The sequence below is a fragment of the Gadus chalcogrammus genome, chromosome 6 (genome assembly GCF_026213295.1).
Source record: "Gadus chalcogrammus isolate NIFS_2021 chromosome 6, NIFS_Gcha_1.0, whole genome shotgun sequence".
NCBI lineage: Eukaryota > Metazoa > Chordata > Actinopteri > Gadiformes > Gadidae > Gadus > Gadus chalcogrammus.
In genome coordinates, this window is record NC_079417.1 from 17442011 (window position 1) to 17466848 (window position 24838).

At 45.2% G+C, this 24838-nt stretch overlaps 2 protein-coding genes across 2 annotated transcripts in view; both read right to left on the minus strand.

The window, feature by feature from the left end:
• The window catches only part of LOC130384736 (transcription factor COE2-like), a 33252-nt gene extending 26290 nt beyond the window's left edge, over positions 1-6962 (minus strand). Inside the window, 3 exon segments of the mRNA XM_056593058.1 lie at positions 763-826; positions 3767-3923; positions 6377-6962. Of these exon segments, the coding sequence (XP_056449033.1) occupies positions 763-826; positions 3767-3923; positions 6377-6510 (355 nt within the window). The 5' untranslated portion in view covers positions 6511-6962.
• A 10436-nt stretch (positions 6963-17398) lies between these two features.
• LOC130384716 (eosinophil peroxidase-like) lies at positions 17399-24171 on the minus strand. Its single transcript, XM_056593034.1, has 15 exons — positions 24157-24171; positions 23976-24041; positions 23175-23256; positions 22885-23069; positions 22661-22793; positions 22318-22447; positions 21993-22199; positions 21528-21891; positions 20764-20924; positions 20421-20679; positions 19999-20169; positions 19522-19759; positions 19185-19381; positions 19048-19092; positions 17399-18689 (listed from the first exon to the last, which is right to left on the minus strand). Exons 2-15 carry the CDS (start codon positions 24037-24039, stop codon positions 18250-18252), a joined length of 2676 nt encoding a protein of 891 aa, XP_056449009.1. The 5' UTR covers positions 24040-24041; positions 24157-24171; the 3' UTR covers positions 17399-18249.
• Between the last annotated feature and the right edge of the window lie 667 nt (positions 24172-24838).

Sequence of the window (24838 nt, forward strand, 5' to 3'; positions counted from 1 at the left end):
GCAGGGCACCGGGGGGCCGCATGCCCATATATAGGCCTGGGAGCGGCTTCCTCCTGCGAGGAGCCGCAGCAGAGCCGTGCTCAGGTGCGGCGCAAGCGGGGATCTAAAGCGCTCCTCGCGGTGCTCAGGCGCTTCCTTCTGAGCAACACTTTGGGTGACCGCAGGTTTCCAACTAGCGCAGAGCTCTCCTTTGAAGCGACAGAAATGTGTGAGTGCTCGGTACTTCAGGAAGTATTGGGCACTCCAACCCAAGCGAATCGGGAGGGTGTCTAGGAGATGAAAAGATGTTTGTGATCGCTGGGGTATCGGTGGGGGGAAGTTTGGGGATCATGCTGCCCTTCTGTTTCAATGTTCACATTTGAACAGTCTTATATCAAACATCTTCTGTGATTTTGATTCTCTCTCTGCTGCCGTTTCTGAATGCTTCCTATGTTTGCGTAATTGTCTGGAATGATCAACCTACATGGATGTACTGTAGTGTATTGAGGAGCACCACTGAACACCAGTTCAATATATTGAACAGCTATTACCACCAGCAGTAAAGCCTTAACGGGGCCCTTTTACAGGTGAACCGTTCATAGCTACACAGAGGAGGAAGAGACGCTGTTCATCTGGACGTCAAGTTCCCTCCCAGCCCTTCCACCATCACCCAGTCTGAAGGAACCTCACACTGATCTTCATGTCCTTCTGAATCAGACCTCTTCTTACAATTAAAACCTGGAGACCAACGGAGAGGTAGAACCAACAGGCTTCAGCACTCACCGTTGCTGTAGAGGAGCTGCAGCTTGTAGTGTGTTCCGTTGTTTGTCTTTTCACCACTCTGCTCCTGCATACAGAAACACAGAGAGAGAGAGAGAGAGAGAGAGAGAGAGAGAGAGAGAGAGAGAGAGAGAGAGAGAGAGAGAGAGAGAGAGAGAACACGTTAGACTGTGAGACCTGTGGAGGAGAGGGCGAGGGGGAAGACGTTGTCTATCGGTGGCTGGGCGTCCCTCAGAGGAGACCAGGCAGGGAAACCTCCTGGTCTCTAATCCTCAGGCTCACACCCTTCACTTGGAGCGCTGGCAAGATCAGAGGGGTAGGGGCTCAAAGCCCCCCCAGATGGGACCCTCACATTGTGCTCATGAGCTGAGTACTTAACCTTGACTTAGCAGCTCTGTTTAGAGGATGAACTGAAGGCTGTGAGGATGAATCCTGACGGCTTACTGTATCCACACACACACCAAACACACACTCTCCCACTCTCTCACACACAGACAAACACACACACACACACACACACACACACACACACACACACACACACACACACACACACACACACACACACACACACACACACAGTGTAAGAAACCAACCGCTTCTTCATTCAATTAGAAAAGAAGAAAGCAGATAGTCTTTGTCAGCCATGTGATAGCAATCACTGATCTGAATACGCACACGGAAACACAGGAAATGTATACTAATAGTGTGTGTGTGTGTGTGTGTGTGTGTGTGTGTGTGTGTGTGTGTGTGTGTGTGTGTGTGTGTGTGTGTGTGTGTGTGTGTGTGTGTGTGTGTGTGTGTGTGTGTGTGTGTGTGTGTGTGTGTGTGACTGTGTGTGTGTATGTGTGACTCTGTGTGACTCTATGTGTGTGACTGTGTGTGACTGTGTGTGACTGTGTGTGTGTGTGTGTGTGTGTGTGTGTGTGTGTGTGTGTGTGTGTGTGTGTGTGTGTGTGTGTGTGTGTCTGTGTGTGTGTGTGTGTGTGTGTGTGTGTGTGTGTGTGTGTGTGTGTGTGTGTGTGTGTGTGTGTGTGTGTGTGTGTGTGTGTGTGTGTGTGTGTGTGTGTGTGACTCTGTGTGTGTGTGTGTGTGTGTGTGTGTGTGTGTGTGTGTGTGTGTGTGTGTGTGTGTGTGTGTGTGTGTGTGTGTGTGAATGTGTAAAGTAACTGTAGTGAGTGAGCAGCAGTCGACCTTGACGGCAAAAACTTCCTCTCCTCTGCTATCCCTACTTCCCTCAGGCTCGCTCCCTCTCTCTCTCTCTCTCTCTCTCTCTCTCTCTCTCTCTCTCTCTCTCTCTCTCTCTCTCTCTCTCTCTCTCCCTCCTTCTCCAGCCATCTATCTATCTACTGTCTTGCGCTCACTCTCACTCATGCGTTCTCCTTTCCTTCCTCCTGCTCCTTCATCTTGTTCTTCTTCTGGGGCTCAACTGGTCTACCTCTAAGTGGTCTCAGAGGACCGCTCCCTGCTCCAATAACCCAGGAGGCCAGAGAGGAGCGAGGGAGAGAAGAGAAGAAAGAAGGAGAAGATAGGGGGGCGAACAAGGTAGGAGACAGTAACTGGATAGAAAAGTAAGGAGAGAGAAGAGTGGGCTTGTGTGAGTGAGGTGAACCATAGCCAAGAGAGAAAGTACCAAAACTCGGGAGTAAACTTGTGCTGCAACAGAGTGGTCTAATAGTGAGTCTTGGACTTGGAGACTCGTGTTCTCAAACGAACAGCCAAAGGGGATCTCTACGTTCCTCAGCTCCTCAGCAGGAGGAACAACGCGGACAGGGATAACCAGCAGACAATGAGCTGCTCCGCTGGGCCTACACATTGGGGGGCAGGACCTGCACACTGGTCTGCTCTGCGAGGGCTACATAATGGTCTTCTGGGGGGGGGGGTTCCTGCACACTGGTCTGCTCTGGGGGGGGGGGGGGGGGGGTTCTACACACAGGTCTTCTCTGGGGGGGTGGGGGGTGGGGCGTCCTATTCTCTGGGGGAGGGAGGGGGGGGTCCACTGACTCTTCAGCAGTGACAGTATGACAGCAGCTCTCAGCTCCATCCCCTCCCTCGATCAAATTTCCCCAAAACACATAGCTGGACTCCAGTTGACAGGGTGGTCTCCTCTCGCCTCTCTGAGGACAGAGATGGTGCCATTTAAAGAGACCCCTTCACCGTCACCACCATCACCACCATCCTTACCACTACCACCCCTCCCAGCCATGGCAGCCCAAACATCCGCCAACACCAGACACAAGGATCACTCTGAACGCTGTCTCTATCGCTCTCTGTCTCCCCTTCTCTGCACCTCGTCCTTACTTTAGGGGAATGTCTGACCAATGGAGTCAACAAACATGTGTGTATAGATGTGTGTGTTTGGTATAGATGTGTGTTTGTGTGTGTGTGTGTGTGTGTGTGTGTGTGTGTGTGTGTGTGTGTGTGTGTGTGTGTGTGTGTGTGTGTGTGTGTGTGTGTGTGTGTGTGTGTGTGTGTGTGTGTGTGTGTGTGTGTGTGTGTGTGTTTATTTGCGTGTGTGTGTGTGTTTGTTAGGGTTGGCAGCAGAAGATACTTTGATGATTAGTTTACTGTATAACTTAACAGGGGTGAGCATAATTTGCATTTTTTTTTAAGTAGTCATGTCTGCCCCTAATGAGGCAGGCTGCTAATTAGTCATTAGATATTCTTTTTCAATCTCCCATCACCCTCCTCATCCTCAGTGTGTTGTTCTGGCTTCAGAGCCGTCGAGAGCAGTTGACGTGAGTAAGGTGTAATACGGTTCGGTCAAATTGATCTCATGGACACAGGACATTCCCTGTCTGACATCCGTTGATATTAACGCTCTTCAGATTAAACATCAGTTAAAAATATATTGGATCTATTGGAAGGAGAAATAAGTCTATGTTCACCATCCTTATAGATTCAAGCTGAAAGGATGGCGGTTAGGATTTGAATATCACCTCATTCCTCTACTTCCCATGTGGTTCTGCACCATCCGTCACAAACACAGCCCCCACCATCATCCCACCTTTTCGTGCTCCACGAAGTCTACGAAGGCGGTGCGCTCCACCTCCACCGGCTGCCCGTGGCGGTCGTACAGCGCCAGCACGAAGTGGAAGAAGTTGGACTTGCGCAGGTTGGAGGGAGGCTGCTTCTCGAAGTGGGCTCTGGACAACGCCACACCACTGGGGAGAGAGACAGACGGGGTCAGAGTGGGCTCTGGACAACGCCACACCGCTGGGGAGAGAGACAGACGGGTCAGAGTGGGCTCTGGACAACGCCACACCACTGGGGAGAGAGACAGACGGGTCAGAGTGGGCTCTGGACAACGCCACACCGCTGGGGAGAGAGACAGACGGGTCAGAGTGGGCTCTGGACAACGCCACACCACTGGGGAGAGAGACAGACGGGTCAGAGTGGGCTCTGGACAACGCCACACCGCTGGGGAGAGAGACAGACGGGTCAGAGTGGGCTCTGGACAACGCCACACCGCTGGGGAGAGAGACAGACGGGTCAGAGTGGGCTCTGGACAACGCCACACCGCTGGGGACAGAGACAGACGGGTCAGAGTGGGCTCTGGACAACGCCACACCGCTGGGGAGAGAGACAGACGGGTCAGAGTGGGCTCTGGACAACGCCACACCGCTGGGGACAGAGACGGACGGGTCAGAGTGGGACAGAGGGGTCAGAGTGGGCATTGGACAAGGCAACACCGCTTGGGACAGAGACAGACAGGTCATAGGCTGATCGCTCAATCAATCAATCAATCAATCAATCAATCAATCAATCAATCGATCAATCAATCCTGTAAAACCTGAGCCTGCATCTGAAGCACACAGGATGTGTAATCATGTGCTTATCAAAAGCAAATGAAGAAATATTCAGTGATATTCATAATACTAATAATGATTTTTATAACTATTATTAATTACAGACAAAACATAATTAATAATAAACATATTTCATTGTTAACATGAAAGTAGATCTACATATTACTTGGAATATATCATTGTTTAAGTAAAATTGTAGTATGAGGGAGTTAATGAAAATAATTACGATATGGATAATGAACAAGTGTTTTTTATTATTGTTGTTATTAATATTATCAACGCCCCAAATAACCAAACAACTTCATTAATTAATTAAGCATATCCTCAGGGCAAAACACATGACTTTATATAAAATAGATCGAAAACAGCTCAAAACAAAGCAGAGGCCTCCAGTCCGACCTGCAGGGAATGGATCAAAAGAAATGAAAAGCTGCGCTTAAAAGTAATTAGCATTTTCCTCTGAAAGCGGCTAAGAAACATCTGTATATTATGGGACATTTTATACAAAACACGCATTGTTAATAAAAAAAATACAAACAGTGTCACAAGAAATCTGAAAGGATTTTACATTAGTTATTAAAACGTGTTGATTTAATAATGTGTCTGGTGTAGCTTTTGTCTAAATGTATTGGTGGTCTTGAGTTGACCACAAAATAACTAAAATAGGAAAGAGAAATAGGGCCTAATTTATAAAAGCTAAAAGATGAAATCATCGCGTTGGACTGGAGGCCCGCCTGACGCAAAGAACCATCGGCTGAAACCAATACAGAGATGAGAGTCGGGCTCGCTTTTCAATCGAAGGAACATTTTAAAATGTAATGTTTTAATTCATTGATTTAATAATAAGGTTGACGGTTCAATTCGGCCCAACGCAGTAGGTGTAAAAGCAGATGTAGCCTAATCTGCTGTAAATATAAAGGCCTATTTTAGGTGCAAGTCTTGGATTTACATTAACTCAGGATTAATAGAGATCAATAAAAAAATAAGGATATTCCACATCTGTGTCAAACGCCTGTAACAGTAATAAATAATAAAATAAATTGTGTCATCAGTGTAGGTTATTATAATAACTATTTTACCGATGCCATCTTATTTGTAGGCTTGTGAATTAGACTTTGAGTGTTGAACAACTTTCAAAAAAATTTAGAACAAATACAGAACCATCGTTATTCGTCTATTGCATTTTTTTTATATTAGTTATTTCCAATAAATAACAAGAAATGTCACTTTTATAATTATTTCAGGCATCATGACACATTATCATCGTTTTGGGGTTTTTAGCCCTTTTTTCAAAAGATATTTAGAAATTATTGTTTTTCTCAGAAGATAAAGCCCGATGCTAACTGTCATTTTCTTGGGGTGAATATAAGCTATTAAGAAAAAGACAAATTCAAGAATATATCAGATCATCAGAAAAACCGAACGACGTGTTCAAGTTAAAGTTTTGACCGCTCCTCCATCTCAGACCCTGGATGTTTGATGTCTGCAGGTCTGAATGATCTCTGATTACAGTCTGGTATGTTGTCCTACTGAGGCGACATTAAAGGTTTTATTAAAGGTAAGAATTATGAAGTTAACGGAAAACTCTTATTTGCAACAAGTAGTTGAAGCGCTTCTTGAACTCCACGCATCGAGCATTAGATGATTTCATCCGGAATATGATTGCTCGAGTTCTTCGGAAAAACCTTTGCGCTCCTGATTCCTAGAGAGTGTTCCACTACGGCACATGTCTACAGGCCTCTCTAGTTCCTGGTTGATCTTGTTCTTAAAGTAAGAGACACTTGAGAGGATTAGATTTGAAACAATACCTTTGCGCCGCTGCGTTGGCGTCCACGACCCCGACGTTCCTGACCCAGGAGCGCATCGGGTCCATCTCCTCCGCGAGGCTTCGGTCTTTTAATCCGCCAATTTCTCGAATCAGGTGCTCCTGAATCCCGAACATTTAAACACTAGTGCTCACAGCTGGGTGCCCTTCCCAACCTTTACTAACCCTGACCCTAACCTACAGTGTCCGAGGAGGGCTGGACTTCTTAACGAAAATGCACTCCGAAATCTGAACCTAAGAGCTTGAATTAATACAAGGATTGAACCCAAGACATAAACCCACTTAAACTCTGTTGCCTCGGGAGGGGTTCTCTTCCAGATTCCTCAGTTTTTCTTGTCAGGCTGAACAGATACAAGATAAATCCCACCGCTGATTGCGATCATTGTCCAACTGTTTCCACCGGCATCACTTCAGGCGCAGAGACCAACTGTGCGCTCTTTGAATCTCAAACCTTCACTGAATCGGCGTCCAAAACATTCTGGGGAGAAAAGTCGCCTACAAAGTCCTGCTCTGAAAGTAAAGATGAAGAGGATGAGATGCGCGCTGCAGTGTCGGCCGGCCGGTGTTGGTGGAGGAGACGGAGTGGTGGAGCAGAATGAGCCGCTGATGGAGGAGGAGGAGGAGGAGGAGGAGGAGGAGGAGGAGGAGGAGGGGAGGGGCCAGGGGACCGCTGGTGGAGGCGGATGCTCTTATTGGTGTAAAGTGCGTCCCTTGTTTGGCCCTCCGCCAGCTGGAGCACAGCTCTTGACTCCTGCGTTGCTCTTTCAACTTCTGCAGAGGAGTAGTCGGCTTCTTTGTCTTATGTTTGAATATAAAGTACGATGTGGCTGCATGGAGCCGAGTATATCATATAGCCTATAACATAATTTATTAAAAGTAATATAAAGTACGATGGGCCGCATCGAGACTGAGCCGAAAAACTACAATTCGTTGTAATGCTTGAGTGAGAAGCTGGTGGTTATATTTATACAAGGAAGTAAATATGTATTGCAATACTGGACAAGAAAAGGGTTTGTCTTTCTTTATGGTTAAAAGTGTTAAAGGATTTAAGGTTTAGAATTATCTTATGGCCAAACGGATAAAGGTCCCGGACGCAGACGGTTACCCTGCTACCGCCGTGGGCCGACGGAGAGGTGGTGCAAATCAAATCTGGTGAATTCATTTAATTTCATTCAATCATTCATTCAGGTCTTCACTGAGCAGAGCGTGTCTCGTTCATTCAGCCGCCGTCTGCTCGCGGGACAATGCGCGTGACGCGGAGGTTCAGAGGAATCAGATCAGCGTCACGCTCCACTCTGCTCCATCAGGCTCCACCAGTGGTCTTCTCCATCAGGCTCCACCCAGTGGTCCACTCCACCAGGCTCCACCCAGTGGTCTACTACATCAGGCTCCACTCAGAGGTCTACTCTATCAGGCTCCACCTGTGGTCTGCTCCACCCAGTGGTCTGCTCCGTCAGGCTCCACCCAGTGGTCTGCTCCACCCAGTGGTCTGCTTCATCAGGCTCCACCCATTGTTCTGCTTCATCAGGTTCCACTCAATGGTCTGCTCCACCCAGTGGTCTGCTCCACCCAGTGGTCGGCTCCACCCAGAGGTCGGCTCCACCCTGGTCGGCTCCACCCAGAGGTCGGCTCCACCCAGCACTTTGCTCCATCACGCTTCACGCCTTAGTGGTACCAGCAGAGCCTCCTAGCCCGCTCTGATTGGCTTCTCTTGGCCAGGCCCAGATTTATTAGAATCAAACACCTTCATTATTTAAAACGGAAACTTTCCTCAACATCACGATATGTTAAACCCAACGTTAGAGCGGACCGCGGAAGTATTTTTGACGGAGAGGACTCGAGGAGAGGGAGGAGGTTTTATCAGAACGTTATTTTATTACATCATAGATGCTCGTTCCCCATCACTGGATGTTTTCCTGAACCCTGGTTCTCCTATTGTCTCTGCTAAGAGCGCGAGCCCGGAACAATGAACCAGACCCCCCCCCCTTCCCGCCAAGCGGCCATCTGCCAGCGGGAGGCCGTCAGATGTCGGCCCGTGCGCTGCGGCGGAATCCTCAGCCTATTCAGTCGCATTGATTGACAGCTGTACTTAACCCGCAGCATTACGGAATAGGCGATATGATGATAAACGAGGCGCGGTGAGACACTATCATAAGATTAGGATTCCTTTGGCGCCCGATGAGAACATCAGACCTACACGCAATCAGGCTGATGAATGTAAAATGCAACATGCCATTTATTGAGCACCATTACACTTGTAGACTTGACATCTTCCACACGTGTGAAGTGGATCGTCCACTTCATCAATCTCACCGATACAGTGTTACTCCAACACGTAACAATGAAAAGGACTATTTAGAATGAATACCTGTTTCGAAACCAGCCCCTGACCCATCAGGCCTCCTTTAACAGAACCGCTGAGGACGCGCTGTTCAGAAACTATCATCTGCAAACAGGCCGAAAATCAACTTGTTGAGAGAGCTTTAATAATCCATCATCAACATGACGTCACCTTTCGGATTTATTCGATCGAAAATAGCAATCAGCCCTCCCGAAATATGTCCCAGGTTACTGCCCCTTAATCACATGTCGCTAAAGACCCGGACGTGACGTATATGCCTGCATGTCATTCGGTGGAGCTGGTGCCGGTGGAGGATCTGGGGATTATAGAACCGCAATGCTCTGATCAATGGCGCCCTGAGACGGTCAGCGCGTGTTCCGGGGGTGGGCCAGGAATCAGTGACTGCTAAAGCGGACAATGGGGTATCGTGTGCCACTCGTCCTCCCCTCGCCCTCCCCCCGGGTCCCTTGGGGCCCCGCCACTCACCGCGGAGGGCAGTCAGTCCCGGAGGTCAGGGGGGGCGTATAGGGGTCGGCCGCAGACGGAGCAGCTGGTTCCCGTCCCTTCTTCCCAGTGTGGGGAACAGAACCAGCCCACTGCGTCCCATCGATCCATCTATTGATCTGTTGACTTATTTCAGTAAGAACGTGAAGACCCTCGTGAACATCTGCACTCCGCAGTAAGACTGGGACGACCCAACCCGGTCCTTGTTCTAGTCCGCGAGGGGGGCTATGAGTAGTCCGTGAGGGGGGCTATGTGTATGCCTAGAACAAGCAGACCTGTAACGAGCAGACCTAATCGGAACAGAAGGGATTCACGGGCCGTTTGCGTGCTTGGATGCTGCGCAACGGATCCGTAACGCAGTTCGATTCCTCAGGGAAACTTTTTATTCCACAACAAAAGGTCCACTTGGACGAAATTCCATCCATGATTTATGAATTTATGCAAAAACAGAACCAACAAATAAAAGATGTCGGTAGGCCTATGTCTAGGCCTGTATGTGGCTAACCCTCTCATTCCCCCGCCACATAATCGTAGTAGTAGGATGTATGCCTACAAAGCTAATAAATCACTTTTGTGTTCAGATGTTGACAGCAAATTCCCTCATGAAAGCAGCAGCGATGCCGTGGAATATCTGAATCTAGTGAGCATGAAGTAGATCTAAAGCTTCAAGTGCTACAACAGCGCCCTCTTTTGGCTACTAGCATTTTAACAAGCGCAAAACAAAGAATTTGATTGAATGCAGTACTTGGTGTGATTTCCTTCGAAATATTATTTTTTAATATATTAACTCTAAAGCCATATTTTCAATACTTTGCAATGATATCACAAATACAAAATGGTTTCTTATCATTTGTTTAATATCTACATAGATATAGGGGAGAGTGGGCTAAGATGAGCCAATCTTTACTCATGTCCGCAAGGAAATATATTAAAAAATGTATATGTATGATAAAATTATAACATCTATCTTTATTTCAGGAGGTCCACTTTCAATCAAAAAGGTTAACAATCTATTTATGAAAATTTGACTTCACAAAAAAGAGTGGCGTTTTGGCTCAACTTCCCCTAGCGTTGGGGCTAGTTAAACCATCTGGGGTTAAATTTACCAATTAACTTTTTCAAGTTTAATGTATTTTCCTTTTCCAAATAGTCGTATGTATTTGCTTAGGTAACTTTAAAAAATATAAAACCTGTCAATATTTCTGTATTTTGCAACTGCTCTGATGGATTTTCTTGGCTGCTCTCTCCATTTAATTTCTCTCTCTTTCTTGGCATGATAGCTATTCTACAACTACATTGAAATACCACGTTATACTTTAGAGACGGAACTTAACTTCAGTGAATCATGGTGGGGTAAGACGAACGACTGGCTCAATTTAACCAACAGCATGTGGCTCACTTTGCCCCACAGCAACGATTTTGGAAAAAACTGCCTCGTTTAACAATTCAGGCTAATCTTTATCTAAGTTATTCCCATGGTTTATAACTTGGCAAATCACAAACATGTGAGACATGTATTTGTATGTGTGAATAAATTCGATTTGACATATAGCAGTCATTATACCTGATTTGTTAAAACTTACTTTGACAGGCAAAAAAACATTAATTGTGTTCATATCTTATGCGTGAATCTTGATGAGATGTGTTTAATCAACTAGAGCAGGGGTTCTCAAAGTTTTGACAGCTGAGGGCCAATTTAGGAACCCAGAATTTGACTGAGGGCCGCCAAAGGAAAAAATTGTTGGCGGGAAACGCCGTCAGCATCCCAGTGGTGAAAATAAACATTGCATCGTGGACCTCTGGGAGTGAGGTCAAGTGAGGTCTAAATCACGAAACTGAGGTTCATCCCTTCACAGTAATGTACAGTCGGATTCACAAATGTAACAGGATTTAATTAATTAAAAAATAAATAAAAAATAAATCTTTTTTTTTACTTACCTCTGTATGTCATTGCAGGCCGCCAGGAATGTTTCTGCGGGCCGCCATTGGCCCGCGGGCCGCACTTTGAGAACCAATGAACTAGAGCTTTATTTCAAGTCTGCTGCAGCATTGTCAGTACACACGTGAACTAACCACCACGCAGCATGGCTACGTGAAGGGCTAAGTAGGCATTCCAGCCTAGCGCTGGGCATGCTGGGAACTGAATATCTTAATGTTACTAGCTCATAACATCACAAATTGTGGAAAAGAAAACACCATTTACAACTGCTCCATCCCAGCCAGACATAAATTATGGGTACTTCCCGAATTTATGAAATGTGTATAGTTGCATAAATACAGGGGCTTGGTACACTGGCTCATCTTACCCCAATCTCTATGAAATAACTATATTATATCATAACAAACCAGTTTAGAGTCCACGACTTTTTCCATTTCTTCCAACCGGCTTTAAAATAGTTCTTATCAGCTTGCTCTCAGTGCTACGTTAATCTGATTGGCTACGGGTGTTTCCTGTCCATGTATGGATTCTAATCCACTGCTTGCAGCAGAAAGCCCGTCTTTCCTGTGATGCTGAAGGTGGACCGGTAGCCCTGGACCAGGGGTCTGCTGCGTCCACACCAGGACGGGCCATGCTGTCCTCTAGCGTTGTGACTGGTTCTCCCCCTGGATCACATCTGAGACGCGGGCCGAGAGAGCAGCTTGGGCAGCATCTTCCTCCTGTGTTCCACTAGCGTGTCAGTGGTCCAGGATCTCCTGCTTAATGTTCTGGTGTGAGCTCCTGCCTGTCAACATTCACTGCCTGAGCAGATGAACACTGGAACCGCACCTCAGAGGGGTCTACACTCAAGTCCAAATGCCAAGCTGTGTCTTGGGATTCAACCACAAATCAGATCTTTCTGAAAGAGGTTCAACTGGAACTAGATATACGTTACTCTTTTTTAATCCAGAAGTGTGGGACTGACCACAAGACCGGTTTATTGAGCATTGCTCAATAAACAGGCGGACAACATCAACAAACCCGCCCTTGGGTCTAGTATTCCCACCAGTGCCACCTGCTTCTTCCTCCTGGTTTTCGAGTGAGCTCCCCAGTTAGCTTTACTGTGCTTTTAAATATCTTGAGAATATACTCCAATGCCACAGCGTGGTTCTCCCTGATCTCACTGGCAGAACCCAGAGGAAACGGCTCTAGGGTCCAATCCACCTCCTCTGTGACTTCAAGCACTGAACCACGTCATCTTCAGCACCATTGCTCCTGAATCTCTGGTAAGATCTGACATGCTTTTCCATGTTTTATACTGAGCTCTGTAGGCTAGGGACGTTCATCTGTCCTTCAAGGACAATGCTATATATGTCTCGATGCACAGTCTCCAATATGATACGTCAACGATACTTTTAGTTTGAAACGATTCGGTCGGATTGGGTTTGAAATGTCTATGTGATTTGGCTTGATTCGGTTTACAACCATTTGATGCAATGCCATTTGATACACTTATATTTCTTAGATTCATAAATGCATAATACCAAGGTGGGTACCTGGTACTGACCTTTTAAAACTGGCCGATATCTTGTACAAATAAGACTTCTTTGATTACAGTAATAAATGCAAATGCCAGTTTCCACAAAAAGAGTACTAATTTTGAATAACCAATAAAATAAATAAAAGTACTGAATAAATTCAATCCAGAAATAAAAAAATAGCACTTAACAATTAATGGTATATTTTGTTAACAAAAATGTATGCAATAAAATACAATTGCAGAAAATATGTAATACTTAACTTATATATACTTCAATTTATGAAGATACAATTGACATAATAAACAAGTTTAGAGTTCAAAATGTAATTTTGCATATAAATTGTAAATCTTAATGATTTTCCTTTAGTTCGCCAAATCTTCTGCGATATGCGGTAATTTCCCCCTGATATACAACTTTGTTGCCAACAAGGATCCGTTTGTAACATTCATAATACGGCAATTTAAAAGTAAATCTTCCAGATTGCCACTTTCAAGTATTCAAAAACATCCCGTCAACAAAACGGGAACTGCATGGCACCCTGCACGCAGTGGTAGCACCGGCACCCCCCTGTGGCGAGAAATAATAGGGCTTGTACATCAGAGGGCGTCATGGGATTTTCTGTTGGCAATACCAATCACAGAACCGAAACCAACTTATTCCGAGGCAGAAAACCAGTGTCCAATTATTTAATTAAAGTCAAATAAAGGCAGGCAGACAAAAATACAATAATAAATTAACTATTCAAAACAAATCAAGCCAGGGATCAGGCAGACAGAATCCAACCGAAAGAATAGAAAATAATAGAAAGTCCAACTACATTGAACTACATCCAGATGGTTGGTCCAGTGTTTGTCATGGTATATTGACAGATTGATATTTCTCTCAACAATAATGCAGAACTTGACCAGTGCAATATAGGTGAGAGCAAATCGTACTAGAATACTTCTGTGAGGAAGGTGACATGTGACAGATCTTGATCTTATTTAATTGCCTCTATTACCTTATTAGACCACATGATATCAAAGCCAACATTATCACCTTAATGGACCACACATTCATGGTGCAGAATTGTCTTGGGTTCATCACTGCCACACTGGTTGCATTTCAAATTGTTCAAATTGTTCTTTACTAGATGTGATGTTGATGCACAACAATTTAAACAGAAGCCATTTTGCTCTAGAAAACCTCTGGCTTCTTCTTCAGGCGAGATGTTAGCCTGACAGTCTTAAGTCTTATTCTGTTCCTGTCATTTATCATTACACAAACACACACACACACACACACACACACACACACACACACACACACACACACACACACACACACACACACACACACACACACACACACACACACACACACACACACACACACACACACACACACACACACACACACACCAGATACCAAGTAACGCCATCAGTCAGGGACTTCAAGAGGGAAGTTGGCCTGGAACCAGTTGTTAAATGGAGTTTGCCTGCATTCCAGTGATGACGTACATGTGACTGCCAGTCACTAGGACTGCCAGGAAAACATCAACCCTTACTGGAATTACAAGCCATCAGAAAAAAGATCTGTCAAACATAACTTGATGATCAACATGATCAAGCAAAAGATTATTTATTAAGTGAATTTCAATATAAAAATAGTATTAATGCTATAAACACTAATTTCAAACACGTACCACAATCAACAAAGTTATGTGTAGATTGTTCTGGACAAGTGACACAAAGATCAATGCTAAAATGATATGAGAATGTACTGGAAGTGACCTTTACATGTGACATCATCTGTACCGAAATAGAATCCATGTAAAACAAGATCCAGATGACAACATAATCCTACCATTCTAGTTGTACAAAGCAAGCTTAGCACAGATAGATAAGTTTCATCTCTCTGATGAGAGGTGATAAAATACTTTAGAAATGGACATGGAACACTTTTAAGCAGAGTTTGGTTACATTTATTTTGTGTAAAGTGTATACAATTCTTGGTATTGTTGAGCCTTAACCCACTAATGACTTGATCTACTTTTACATTTTAGTGTGAATAAAAAGTAACAACATTGATTCGATTTGGAAACAATAGTGCATCCTCTCTTGGGATTATGGTTTCCAGTAGAAGGGTGGATTGGTTGGGTCGACCAATCAACACGGTATCCAAGTCTTTAAACCCATGACTTAACTACAGTTAACAATTATTTGTAATTCATCAGCATACAGACGCAGCCCAGCATAACAAACTACTAAGACCTCCCCACCGTCACGGTGGAAACACCTTCTAATCGCTGCACAAATTAATCTTGAGTTTGGGACCGAAAGCAAAAGGTGTTGAGTAAATTCAACTGTGTTATTCAAATCAATGCCTCCCCGACTGTTAACCTTAAATAGTAATCTGGAGGAGAACTTTGAATCAGACCTCTTGGATGTGAACAGGCAGTTTGCTCACAATAGAAGACATTCAACATGCATCAGGTGGTTTGCTTCATTCAAGGTGTCTGCTGTCAACAAATGTATGATCTGTATGATGATCAATAAAACGATTTTAATAATAAGCAACGCCTGCTAGCGTACCGCACAAAGTCATTGAAACGCTATTCAGGGCCGTGCTCAAACCCGTGTCAGGCGCAGGTTTGAGCAGGCACCACGCCTTCCTTCGCCAGTGGCGCGTTGGATTTCAATTGTCCAATAAGTCAGCCTATTGGTTCCCTCTGCAGATCACTCTGGCCTCCAGCCAGCTGAACCTCGCTGCCAAAAATCACAGGAATGATGGCAGCGATCAGCGCGGAACGGAGAGAGATTCCACTCAACACAAACAAGAATTCGGAAACAGACTGAATAGCTAAGATGAATGTTTGACAGCAATTTGGACTGAAGGCTTTTTCTCAGAATTCACTTTAAGACACAGAATTCAACATCTCGATGGTCTCACAAGGGGACATAGGGGAGATTTTCAGAACACATGACAATTCATACTAATCTCTGGACTGCTCTACACACCCCTATTGCAACCACAACCCTAACTAGAGAAGGGATTAAATAACAATTAAACTGCACTTGATAAAAGAAGACCTTATTGATAATAATCATCCATATTTTCTTTCTGTTGATCAATAATAGTTATTAGTTTATGGGAACTACTATGGGACTAACTGACATTTATAAACGGCAGAAAATCCCTGCTCAATGAATAAGCCCTAAATACATGGGAGTAAATTAACTAGGTAATAACAGGATCTACCATATAATTACAATTAGGGCATTTAGCAGACTCTTTGATCGCTTTATCCAAAGCGACTAACATTGGTTAATACACACATTGACACACCGACGGCAGAGTCAATCATGCAAGGTGACAGCCAGCTCGTCAGGAGCAGTTAGGGTTGGGTGTCTTGCTCAGGGACACATCAACAATCAGCTATGAGGAGCTGGGGATCGAAATAGCAACCTTTCGGTTACAAGACAACTGCTCTACCTCCTGAGCTAAGCCGACCTGTGCCGACCCATGCGACTTGCTCACCGTACGCTGAGCAAGTCGCAATGCACTGCAAACATTAAAGTTAAAGCAGAGCACACTAACCACTAATCATCTGGCAGAGTCCAGATGGTTGGTTCAGTGGTTGTCAAGGTATATAAACAGATTTATATTACTCTCAACCATATTGCAGAACTTACTCTGACCAGCGCAATATAAGTGAAAGCAAATCGTACAAGACTACTTCTGTGAGGATGGTGACATGTGACAGATCTTGATCTTAGTTAATTGCCTCTATTACCTCATTAGACCACATGATATCAAAGCCAACATTATCACCTCAATGGACCACACATTCATAGTGCAGAATTGTCTTGGGTTCATCACTGCCACAATGGGTGCATTTCAAATTATTTAAATTGTTCTTTACTAGATGTGATGTTGATGCACAAAAACTGAAACAGAAGCCATTTCGCTGCAGAAAACCATTCTGGCTTCTTATTCAGGCGTGACGGTAGCCTGACAGTCTTAAGTCTTATGGAGTTAAATTAAGTCAAATTAAGTTTTTTAGCTTTGACTGCTGAACCTACAAAGAAAGAGAGTGGAGGGAAATAGACGTTGTGGTATTCTTTGTACCGGGAGCCTGTGAGTTTCTCCACAATGCTGTTTATGTCTCCAGCTTGTCTAAAGCCCCCTTTAACACAGAGGTCCCTGCTAAAACACTTGGATGACCATTCAGGCACCACTAGTGATGTTCACTATTCAAACATGGAGCTACGTTCTGGAAAATTTCCGTTGTGTGACCTTTCAAACAAGGCTGGCCAACGGTGGAACTCACGGGCCACAGGACTGTCCAGCAGATGTTTTAGCTGCACTCCACAACGTCAAATAAGCTGTATTGATGTTGTTATGGGATCACCGGATCCCAATCATACACAATCCCACGCAGGACATCTTCGGAGCATCACCTAGCTCTCTGAGCTTCTGGTGCTCCTTATTTCAGATCTTTGGGAAGCTATCCACACTCATTCTGTGTAATGAATTGCAGCATTACACAGAATGAACATAAAAAATGACATTAGCTTCCAGGGGCATCTCTGAGCTCGCCACTATTGTCACTACTACTTAAGTGTTTTCTGATGCACTTCAAAGTCACGACGAAGTGACTAATGTTGAGATCGATTTGCTCACAAGACACAAACCCATTGCAGTCTTAATAATTAAATAAAGTTAATAATAAGATTGGTTATTTTAATTTAATCAAAAATTAATTATACATTTGCCCTATTTCAGCATTTTGAAAATGATGCGTGGGGAATTCAAACCAATCTGATCTTTGGACTGTCATTTGGACCTACAACTTCTCTCTTCAACATTGTTTCATGAATGAATCGAAATAGGTTGCTGCTCCGACACAGATCTTTGACTGAACCATTTAACCATTGGCATTCTCTTACTAGTAATTGCTAAACCTTCAAATCCTTCTACAATACTTATTTGAAATAAAAACATTTATCTCAACCATCTGTAACATCCCCACAGCAACACAAAAATTAACAGATCACACATTTAATACATTTGTGCCATTTAATAGCATGTCCTTAACATCATTGCAACTTTCCCGTAGTGGCCCCAAATCAACGATACACGTTTAAAAGGGACATATTATACCACCAGGTGTGAGTGTGATTAGCCTTACAAGCCATTTCGAATATCTGGCCCATATGACATCACTAGTGGGCGTGTCCACCTATATCTAAAATGGATAAAAAAATGGAAGATAGATCACATGCACAATGGATTTGCTTCACAGTTTTTCTTTTTATAATGTCTAATTTAATCACACCATTAAATCAACTTCTTACATGATTTGAAATCATCTATTGAATTAAAAAAATGCAACCATGGCGTAAACCATTCAGTTTTTCCTCTGGCCAAGAAAACATTGATTGTATGAAGTACAAAAAGGGGCAGAGAGCACGATTTTACATAAAATTCCTTAATTTATCCCACATTTTCACATTTTTCAAAACTTAAATTCCAGTGTGCTGTTGATCGCAGCTCAGCAGAGTCTCCTACTACACCACGAAGAGCAGATGGCCAGAGAAGTAGCTGTCTTTGTTAAGGCCGTTTCCTCCAGAGTTGGCAATCAGGTAGACGAGGTCGCCCTTCTTCAGCGAGAGGAGGGTGCTCCCTGAGGCAGTGAGGTAGCCGCTCTGCTTGGTGGTGTACGAGTGGAGGATCAGCTCCTTGTTGCGCTTCAGATCCACGCTCCCTGACTTGCCGTGGATGGTGCAGTGGAACTGGAACTCGTAGACACCGGGCTGCTCGCAGGTGAAGATGCCCTTCTTGACGTCGTACGCGTCCTGCCCGTTGTAGATCACACTGCTGAAGACGATGGGCACGTTGGCCTCGGGGTAACTCTCGCCCAGTCGTACCGAGAAGCCGACGGCGGGCGTGGACCCGGGAGGGCCGGGCGGACCTTTGGGGCCCTGGGGTCCAGGCGGGCCGCGATATTCTGATGGTTAAAAGATAAACCACATGGTTCTTATCGACTGACAGCCCAGCATGATAGAGGAATAGCTAATGCATCTGCTCATAACTAGCTTATACTGCTCCAAACTAGCTCATACTGCTCATAACTAGCTTATACTGCTCCAAACTAGCTCATACTGCTCCAAACTAGCTCATACTGCTCCAAACTAGCTCATAACTGGCTACTCAGACCTACTAGAAGTTAAATTGGTAAAATACATTTGAAAGGGAAGTTGGCCATCCTAACCTGTGCTGCGGCTAAAGGGCTGGAGCTCATGGTGGTTCATACGTTTAACTGGGGTTATTATTACTTTCTGAAATAAGGAACACACTGGCCTTACCTGGGTCGTGTGGTTTTCCTGTGGTTGAATCAACCTCCTCATCCTCTGTAGAAAAGGAACCATAAATAAGAGTCAGAGTTAAAAGGAAGCAGCGGTGAGTGCTTGTGCCATTCCATCCTTAGGGAGCATCCACCCACCGTTCTCTTTCCATGGGCTGAGGTCAAAGCTTGGGATCTTCTCACACTTGGTGTAGCCAGACCGGGGCTGGTATTCAAAGGGTCTCTCTGGGACTTCAACAATGCCCGTGTTGTCACACATTATGCGGGCAAGCGATGCGCTCATCATGGATTTCCGTTGGGTTCCTGTGAAGACCCCGTCGTTCTCCCACCAAAGTCTGGAATGGACGTTCATTCATTCGTTCAGCCTCTCAGCAACACAACTACTTTGTTCATATCTATACAATCTAAACCCTCAAATCGTGACGCAGAGGGTGTGGTATGAGTGTAGAGAAAGAGGGGGCAGTATTGTGATTACCTGTCTCCCTGGCGGATGTTTTGGAACTGGACGCTGATGAGACAGGCGAACAGGTCGCCCACCCGCCCTCCCGGGACAAAGGGCTCGGCCACGCCACCCAGGAACACGTCGATGTTGTCAGGAGTGCCGTAGAGGTCAATCAGGGCCTCGGCCAGCTCAGTGTTGTTCAGAACTGCTGCCAGCTCATCCACGTCTCTGGGCTGCGAGAGCTTGCAGAACTTGCGCCAGTCGTTGTATCCTTTTACACAAGAATAAAAAAAACATATCAAACATTTTTTTCTTTTTTTTTGTATCTGTCTAATTCCAGCCTAAATTACACCAAATGGTTCCAACTGATATGACCTCATGACTTCATGACCTAGCCAAAACCTTATACAGGCGATGTCGGTATATTTATCACTAATAATCATGGGGAGGCCAGCGTGGGAGTGGGGGGGGACCAGAGTGGGATGGAGTGTGGGGGGGGGGGGGGGTTACCTGGAAGGCCATGGTCACGACCCCTCTGCAGGTTCAGGGCTGCCAGGTCTAGAGCCAGGTCATCAAGGAACTTGAACAGACGGTCTCTCAGGTCGGTGTTCATCATGTTGTCCTGAGTGTTCAGCTTCGCCCTCTGACCCACCAGCCCTCGGAGGATCGGGTCCACACCCCCTGAGAGGCAGAACAGGGTCACAATAATAAGAAGAAGAATAATAGTAATAAGAATAATAAATGCAATTCATGCCCTTTTCCCTGGCTCAAGCACACTTTACATGAGGGCATCAGTATAATCCACACAGTCGACATCCAATAAAAAATAAAACGGGGAACACAGAGGTCAACAAGGTCAGAAGACCCAGGTACAGGTGTACCCCTGGTCTGGAGTCAGGTTCGGAATGGGTCGAATAAAAGATAAGGTGTACCTTCAAAAACAATTCTCCATGGAGCGAAGAAGGCCTTGTGCAGCATCACGTTGCCGAACTCAGAGTGTTCCTTGAAGTTCTCGTCCAGACGGAAGATGACGGGCTGGATAGCGAGGTGAGCGAAGCGGTAGGCCGCCGTGGCGAACACGTTGGAGATGCTTGGGTCCACGGCCTCACTGTACCCGGGGTAGGTGGACAGCCGTTTGGCGATGACGCTTGGTCCGACAATGTGCCGCAGGTAATCCCGGAAGGTAATGACCTAACATTGGAGTGGAGAGGCGCCAACTGTGAGTATGATCAGTGGGACAGATTAAAAAGAGATCTTTGTTGGTATCAGTCCTACCTGGAAGTACCCCCCCATGATTTTGCGGGCCTCTTGGTACAACCTCTCGCCGCTCCAGTGGGGGTTGAGCTTAGCGAGAGCGCGGGCCAACCGGTTATGTTCCCGCATCAACAGCGTGTGCAAGGAAGTCAGCGCAATATTCTCGTTGGTTCGTTCGTCACCTTGGAGACGTGACACAAAACCAAAAGGTCACGGCTGCTAATCGCATGATCACATCCTTCTTTAACGCTTCCAAACTTGGAAAGATAGAATGATTTTTTCCTGGTGAAACTGGTTAACTGCATTATCATATTACAATTTGGATGTCACAAAATATCCTCTTGGAGAACAAAATCAGCAACCTCCGGGCAGATACAGAGAGCCCTTTAGGGCCAGCAAGACTGACTGCTGATGCTTTATTTCAGCTCAGCGCTAGGGGAGCTACAGGTATCTAAAGCTCAAGAACCAACATGTTCTTTAAGGGGAACGGTCAAGCTCTCATTTATTTATACCAAGATTACTGCTTCATACGTATGTTGATAAAAATTGTTGAATGCAACATTGACTCTAAATATTACAAATATTGCGTTAAAGTTAGATAATGACCTTTGGACCAATGACGTCAAAGGTCCAACATGTTGGACCTTTGACGTCATTGATCTGATTTGGAGAAGGTCCAACATCTCCTTTGTGGTAACGGAGAAGAACCATTAAGCTTTTCACTGCTTTTTACAGTTTTTGATTTGATCTTTCGCTTTTAAATTGCTCCGATGTTTTCCTCTTACCAGCAATGAAGCAGGGGACCTCTTGTGCGTCCGTTTTGCCGGTGATGGCGGCGCGGTTGGAGCACATGTTGTTGGTCATGCTGGTGAAGGGGAGGAGTTCCCGACCGCTGTCGTTGTACATGGCGTTGACCCTCAGGAGCCCAAGGTCGCTGCTGAGGTCTCGCAGTTTGGTGGCTAGGCTGACGTCTGATCCGTAGACCTGCCCCGAGTCGATGTAGGCGGTGAGGGTGTTCAACTGCTGACGCACGGCCCGGCCTCCAAACAGGAAGCCCGTGTTCCCCGAGCCGCACGCCGCCGCCGAGCGGAAGAAGGGCATGCACTTCGGGCTATCCGAGTTCTTCAGGCGACGGTCATTTTCTGGGAACTTTAGTGAAAGTGAGAAGAGACAAGACGGGCTACATGAATGATGTGGATCTAGGATGGGACCCCCCCTCTAGTGCCGTGTATGTTGCTGGATTTACTGACCACCATAGGGAAGCAGGGCTCCTTTCTGTCACACGTCTTGGCGCAGTCGATCCCGTCGTTGAAGGAGCGGATGACGGGGATGTGCGGGGTGAAGGTGAGGTCGTGGTCGGTCCACTGACCGAAAATGGTCACCAGGTGGGTGTACAGTGGATCACTGGTCAGGGCATTGGTCCGTGCGTCGAATATTTGGTTTGACACTTTCCGCACCTGGTCAGATGAAGGGGATAATTGGTGATCTTGGTCAAACAACAAACTAAGTAGAAAATGGAAAAACTCTTATCTCTGCTCCAAATATGTCAGAATAATTAAATGGTTTATTATTTACCAAAGGAAGGAGGTGGTTGTTCTTCTTGACTTTGGGGTCCCAGCCGGCGGGCAGGGAGAAGCCGTCTTGGTACTTGGCGGGCAGCCAGCGGGTAAAGGGGATGTTGGCGGCGCCCAGGCGGCTGTTCTTCCTGAAGGAGGAAGTCACACATACCTGGTTGGCCCCACGCTTACCCACACACACTGGATAGACTGATACAGACCGGCTCACGTCAGTAGAGCAGAGGTCAAGAGACAGAGTGTGGTGAGCATCCTAACGACACTCACAGGGCCACACTTAAAGCCCTGTGAGGCCACTAAAGGTCTCAGGACCGACTCAAACGGGTTAAAAAATAAACAATTACTTGTTGTTGCATTCGCTGTTGGTGGTGCGAAACCTCTCCAGGTTGGGCGTGGTTTTGCAAGAAGGGGAGCGAAGCCTCGCAGAGCAGCCTGTTATATCAGCGATGGTTTTCAGGTCTTCTTCCATAATCAGATCTGAGTGATGGAAGCGGAAAGGAAGAGGTCAGCCAACCAGCAGTGCCCGGCAGGTACGGTGGAGGTACTGGTTATGATATCATGGGTCTACCTGTGGCGTTGATGGAGCGCTTGTGCACACGGTGCTCCTGCAGAGACCTCTTCTGCAGCAGCTGGATGGCGTGGTCCATGTAGTCTGAGGCGCGGACGGCGGAGCGGGACAGACCAGACGGCTGTTTGAGGAGCCTCAGGATGTCTGAAGGGGTCACTCTGTTCCTCCGAACACGAGAAAGGCTCCTACGAACAGAAGGAGAGGCCTTTTCTGTTAATCAATCCTATGACCACTTCATGTTTATCTTGTGTGATGAATCCATGTTTCGGTAATCGATTTGAGACACTTACTCTCGCCTTGAGTACTCGTAGTCCTGATCCACCTTCGCCATGGCCTCCTTGACGATATTCTCAATGAAGACCCTGTGGTCACCTGCAGAGAAATGGATGCCCATCTCCTTATTTAGCAATAGAACTTTCACATCAAGGCGTGTCAATAAGTTATACTTAATCATTTATTGTTTATGAGCTCCATTACTGATTGGATCTTTTTTTTCAGATTATATTTATTTTTGTTTGTCATTTAATTAGGTATATAATTTAGCCAACACAGAGTCACTTGCAGTTCTGAGAGGCGACCAGGAGGTGGCAGTGCCCCCGTAACAACATCTTGCTATGAGTGGGAATTATCACAGTTGGTTTTTTCGATTTTAGCAATGTATTACCAAAGTGGAACACCAAAGTAGCCTTCTATTTTTCTACCTTTTCCATGCTTTTTTTTATAGCTTTGAAAGCCTTTTGAGAGTGAAATCCCAAATCCAATATGTGCCAATATGTGCTAATCCAATATATGCTAATTTTGTCCATGCTTTTTTTATATCTTTGAATGATATTGGATTTCTGTTAATGGTAACATTTTATTATTTTATCCATGGCAAAAAATATATTATTAAATTTTTGTAAAATAATGTACTATTTTATTTTGTAAAATAATGTATTATTTTCCATTAACTGGACCCCCTTAGGAGGGGTTTATCCCCGTCACGTCACTGACCCCTCTAACAGAGCATCTGGCCGCAGGCTCCCATGTCATAAGGTAGAACTGCCGCTGCATAGATTATCACAAAAACAATTATAAGATGGAGCACTTACCAGTACTAGCATTGCACTGCAACCCCACCAGAGCCACAGTCAGCAGACAAAGAATCTCATACATATCTGAAAAAGGTTTACAGTGGTTATGTTTAACCTACATGTAGAGGCCTACCAAATACACTGTATGACCAAATATAATGTAGTTTGAAATGTAGGATATGTGTTAGGAAATACCAACCTGCAGTGTCCGTCCCTCCCCAAGACAATACTCATAACATAGGTAGGTTATGTTTTTATACTTTAGAGAGAGACACACCCCTTCTGGGGTAGGCCTACTTGACCTGGGGCAGGCCTACTGATGCCTGTTTCACAACAACTATTTCTGTTTGAAAATAAAACGATTTTGTAAGAAGTTAAGGAGAAATAAGGAGAAATGTAGTAGAAATAACCACAAATAACATAAAAGCTTGTTTTGTCTCTACGTACAATCTGCCACATTTTATCGGTATGTATTGACCTCTGTTTTCCACTCACCAAGTAACAACAAGGAAGTTTGAAGAACTTAGTACATTGTTTCCAATACAAATGGCTTGTAGAACAGATATCCATATAGTGTGACTTCATTTGAGAAACCCTTTATTGTACTTTTCTATATGTGTCTATATTTGTTCATTTCTTTACTTTGGATATTAAGGGGAAATCACCTAGCGACCTGGCATTGGAACTCATTAAGTCGATAATTACTGGTAGCAGAATGTCCAATGACACGGATGGCGGTAAACCACACCCTTGAAGGATAATTTGGACAACAAAAAGGACGGCAATTAAAATAATACTCATAGTAGTTATACTAATAATAGTCTACACCCACTTTGAAAATGACCTTGTTGATGAGCATGGTTGAAGGGTTGAAAAGTGTC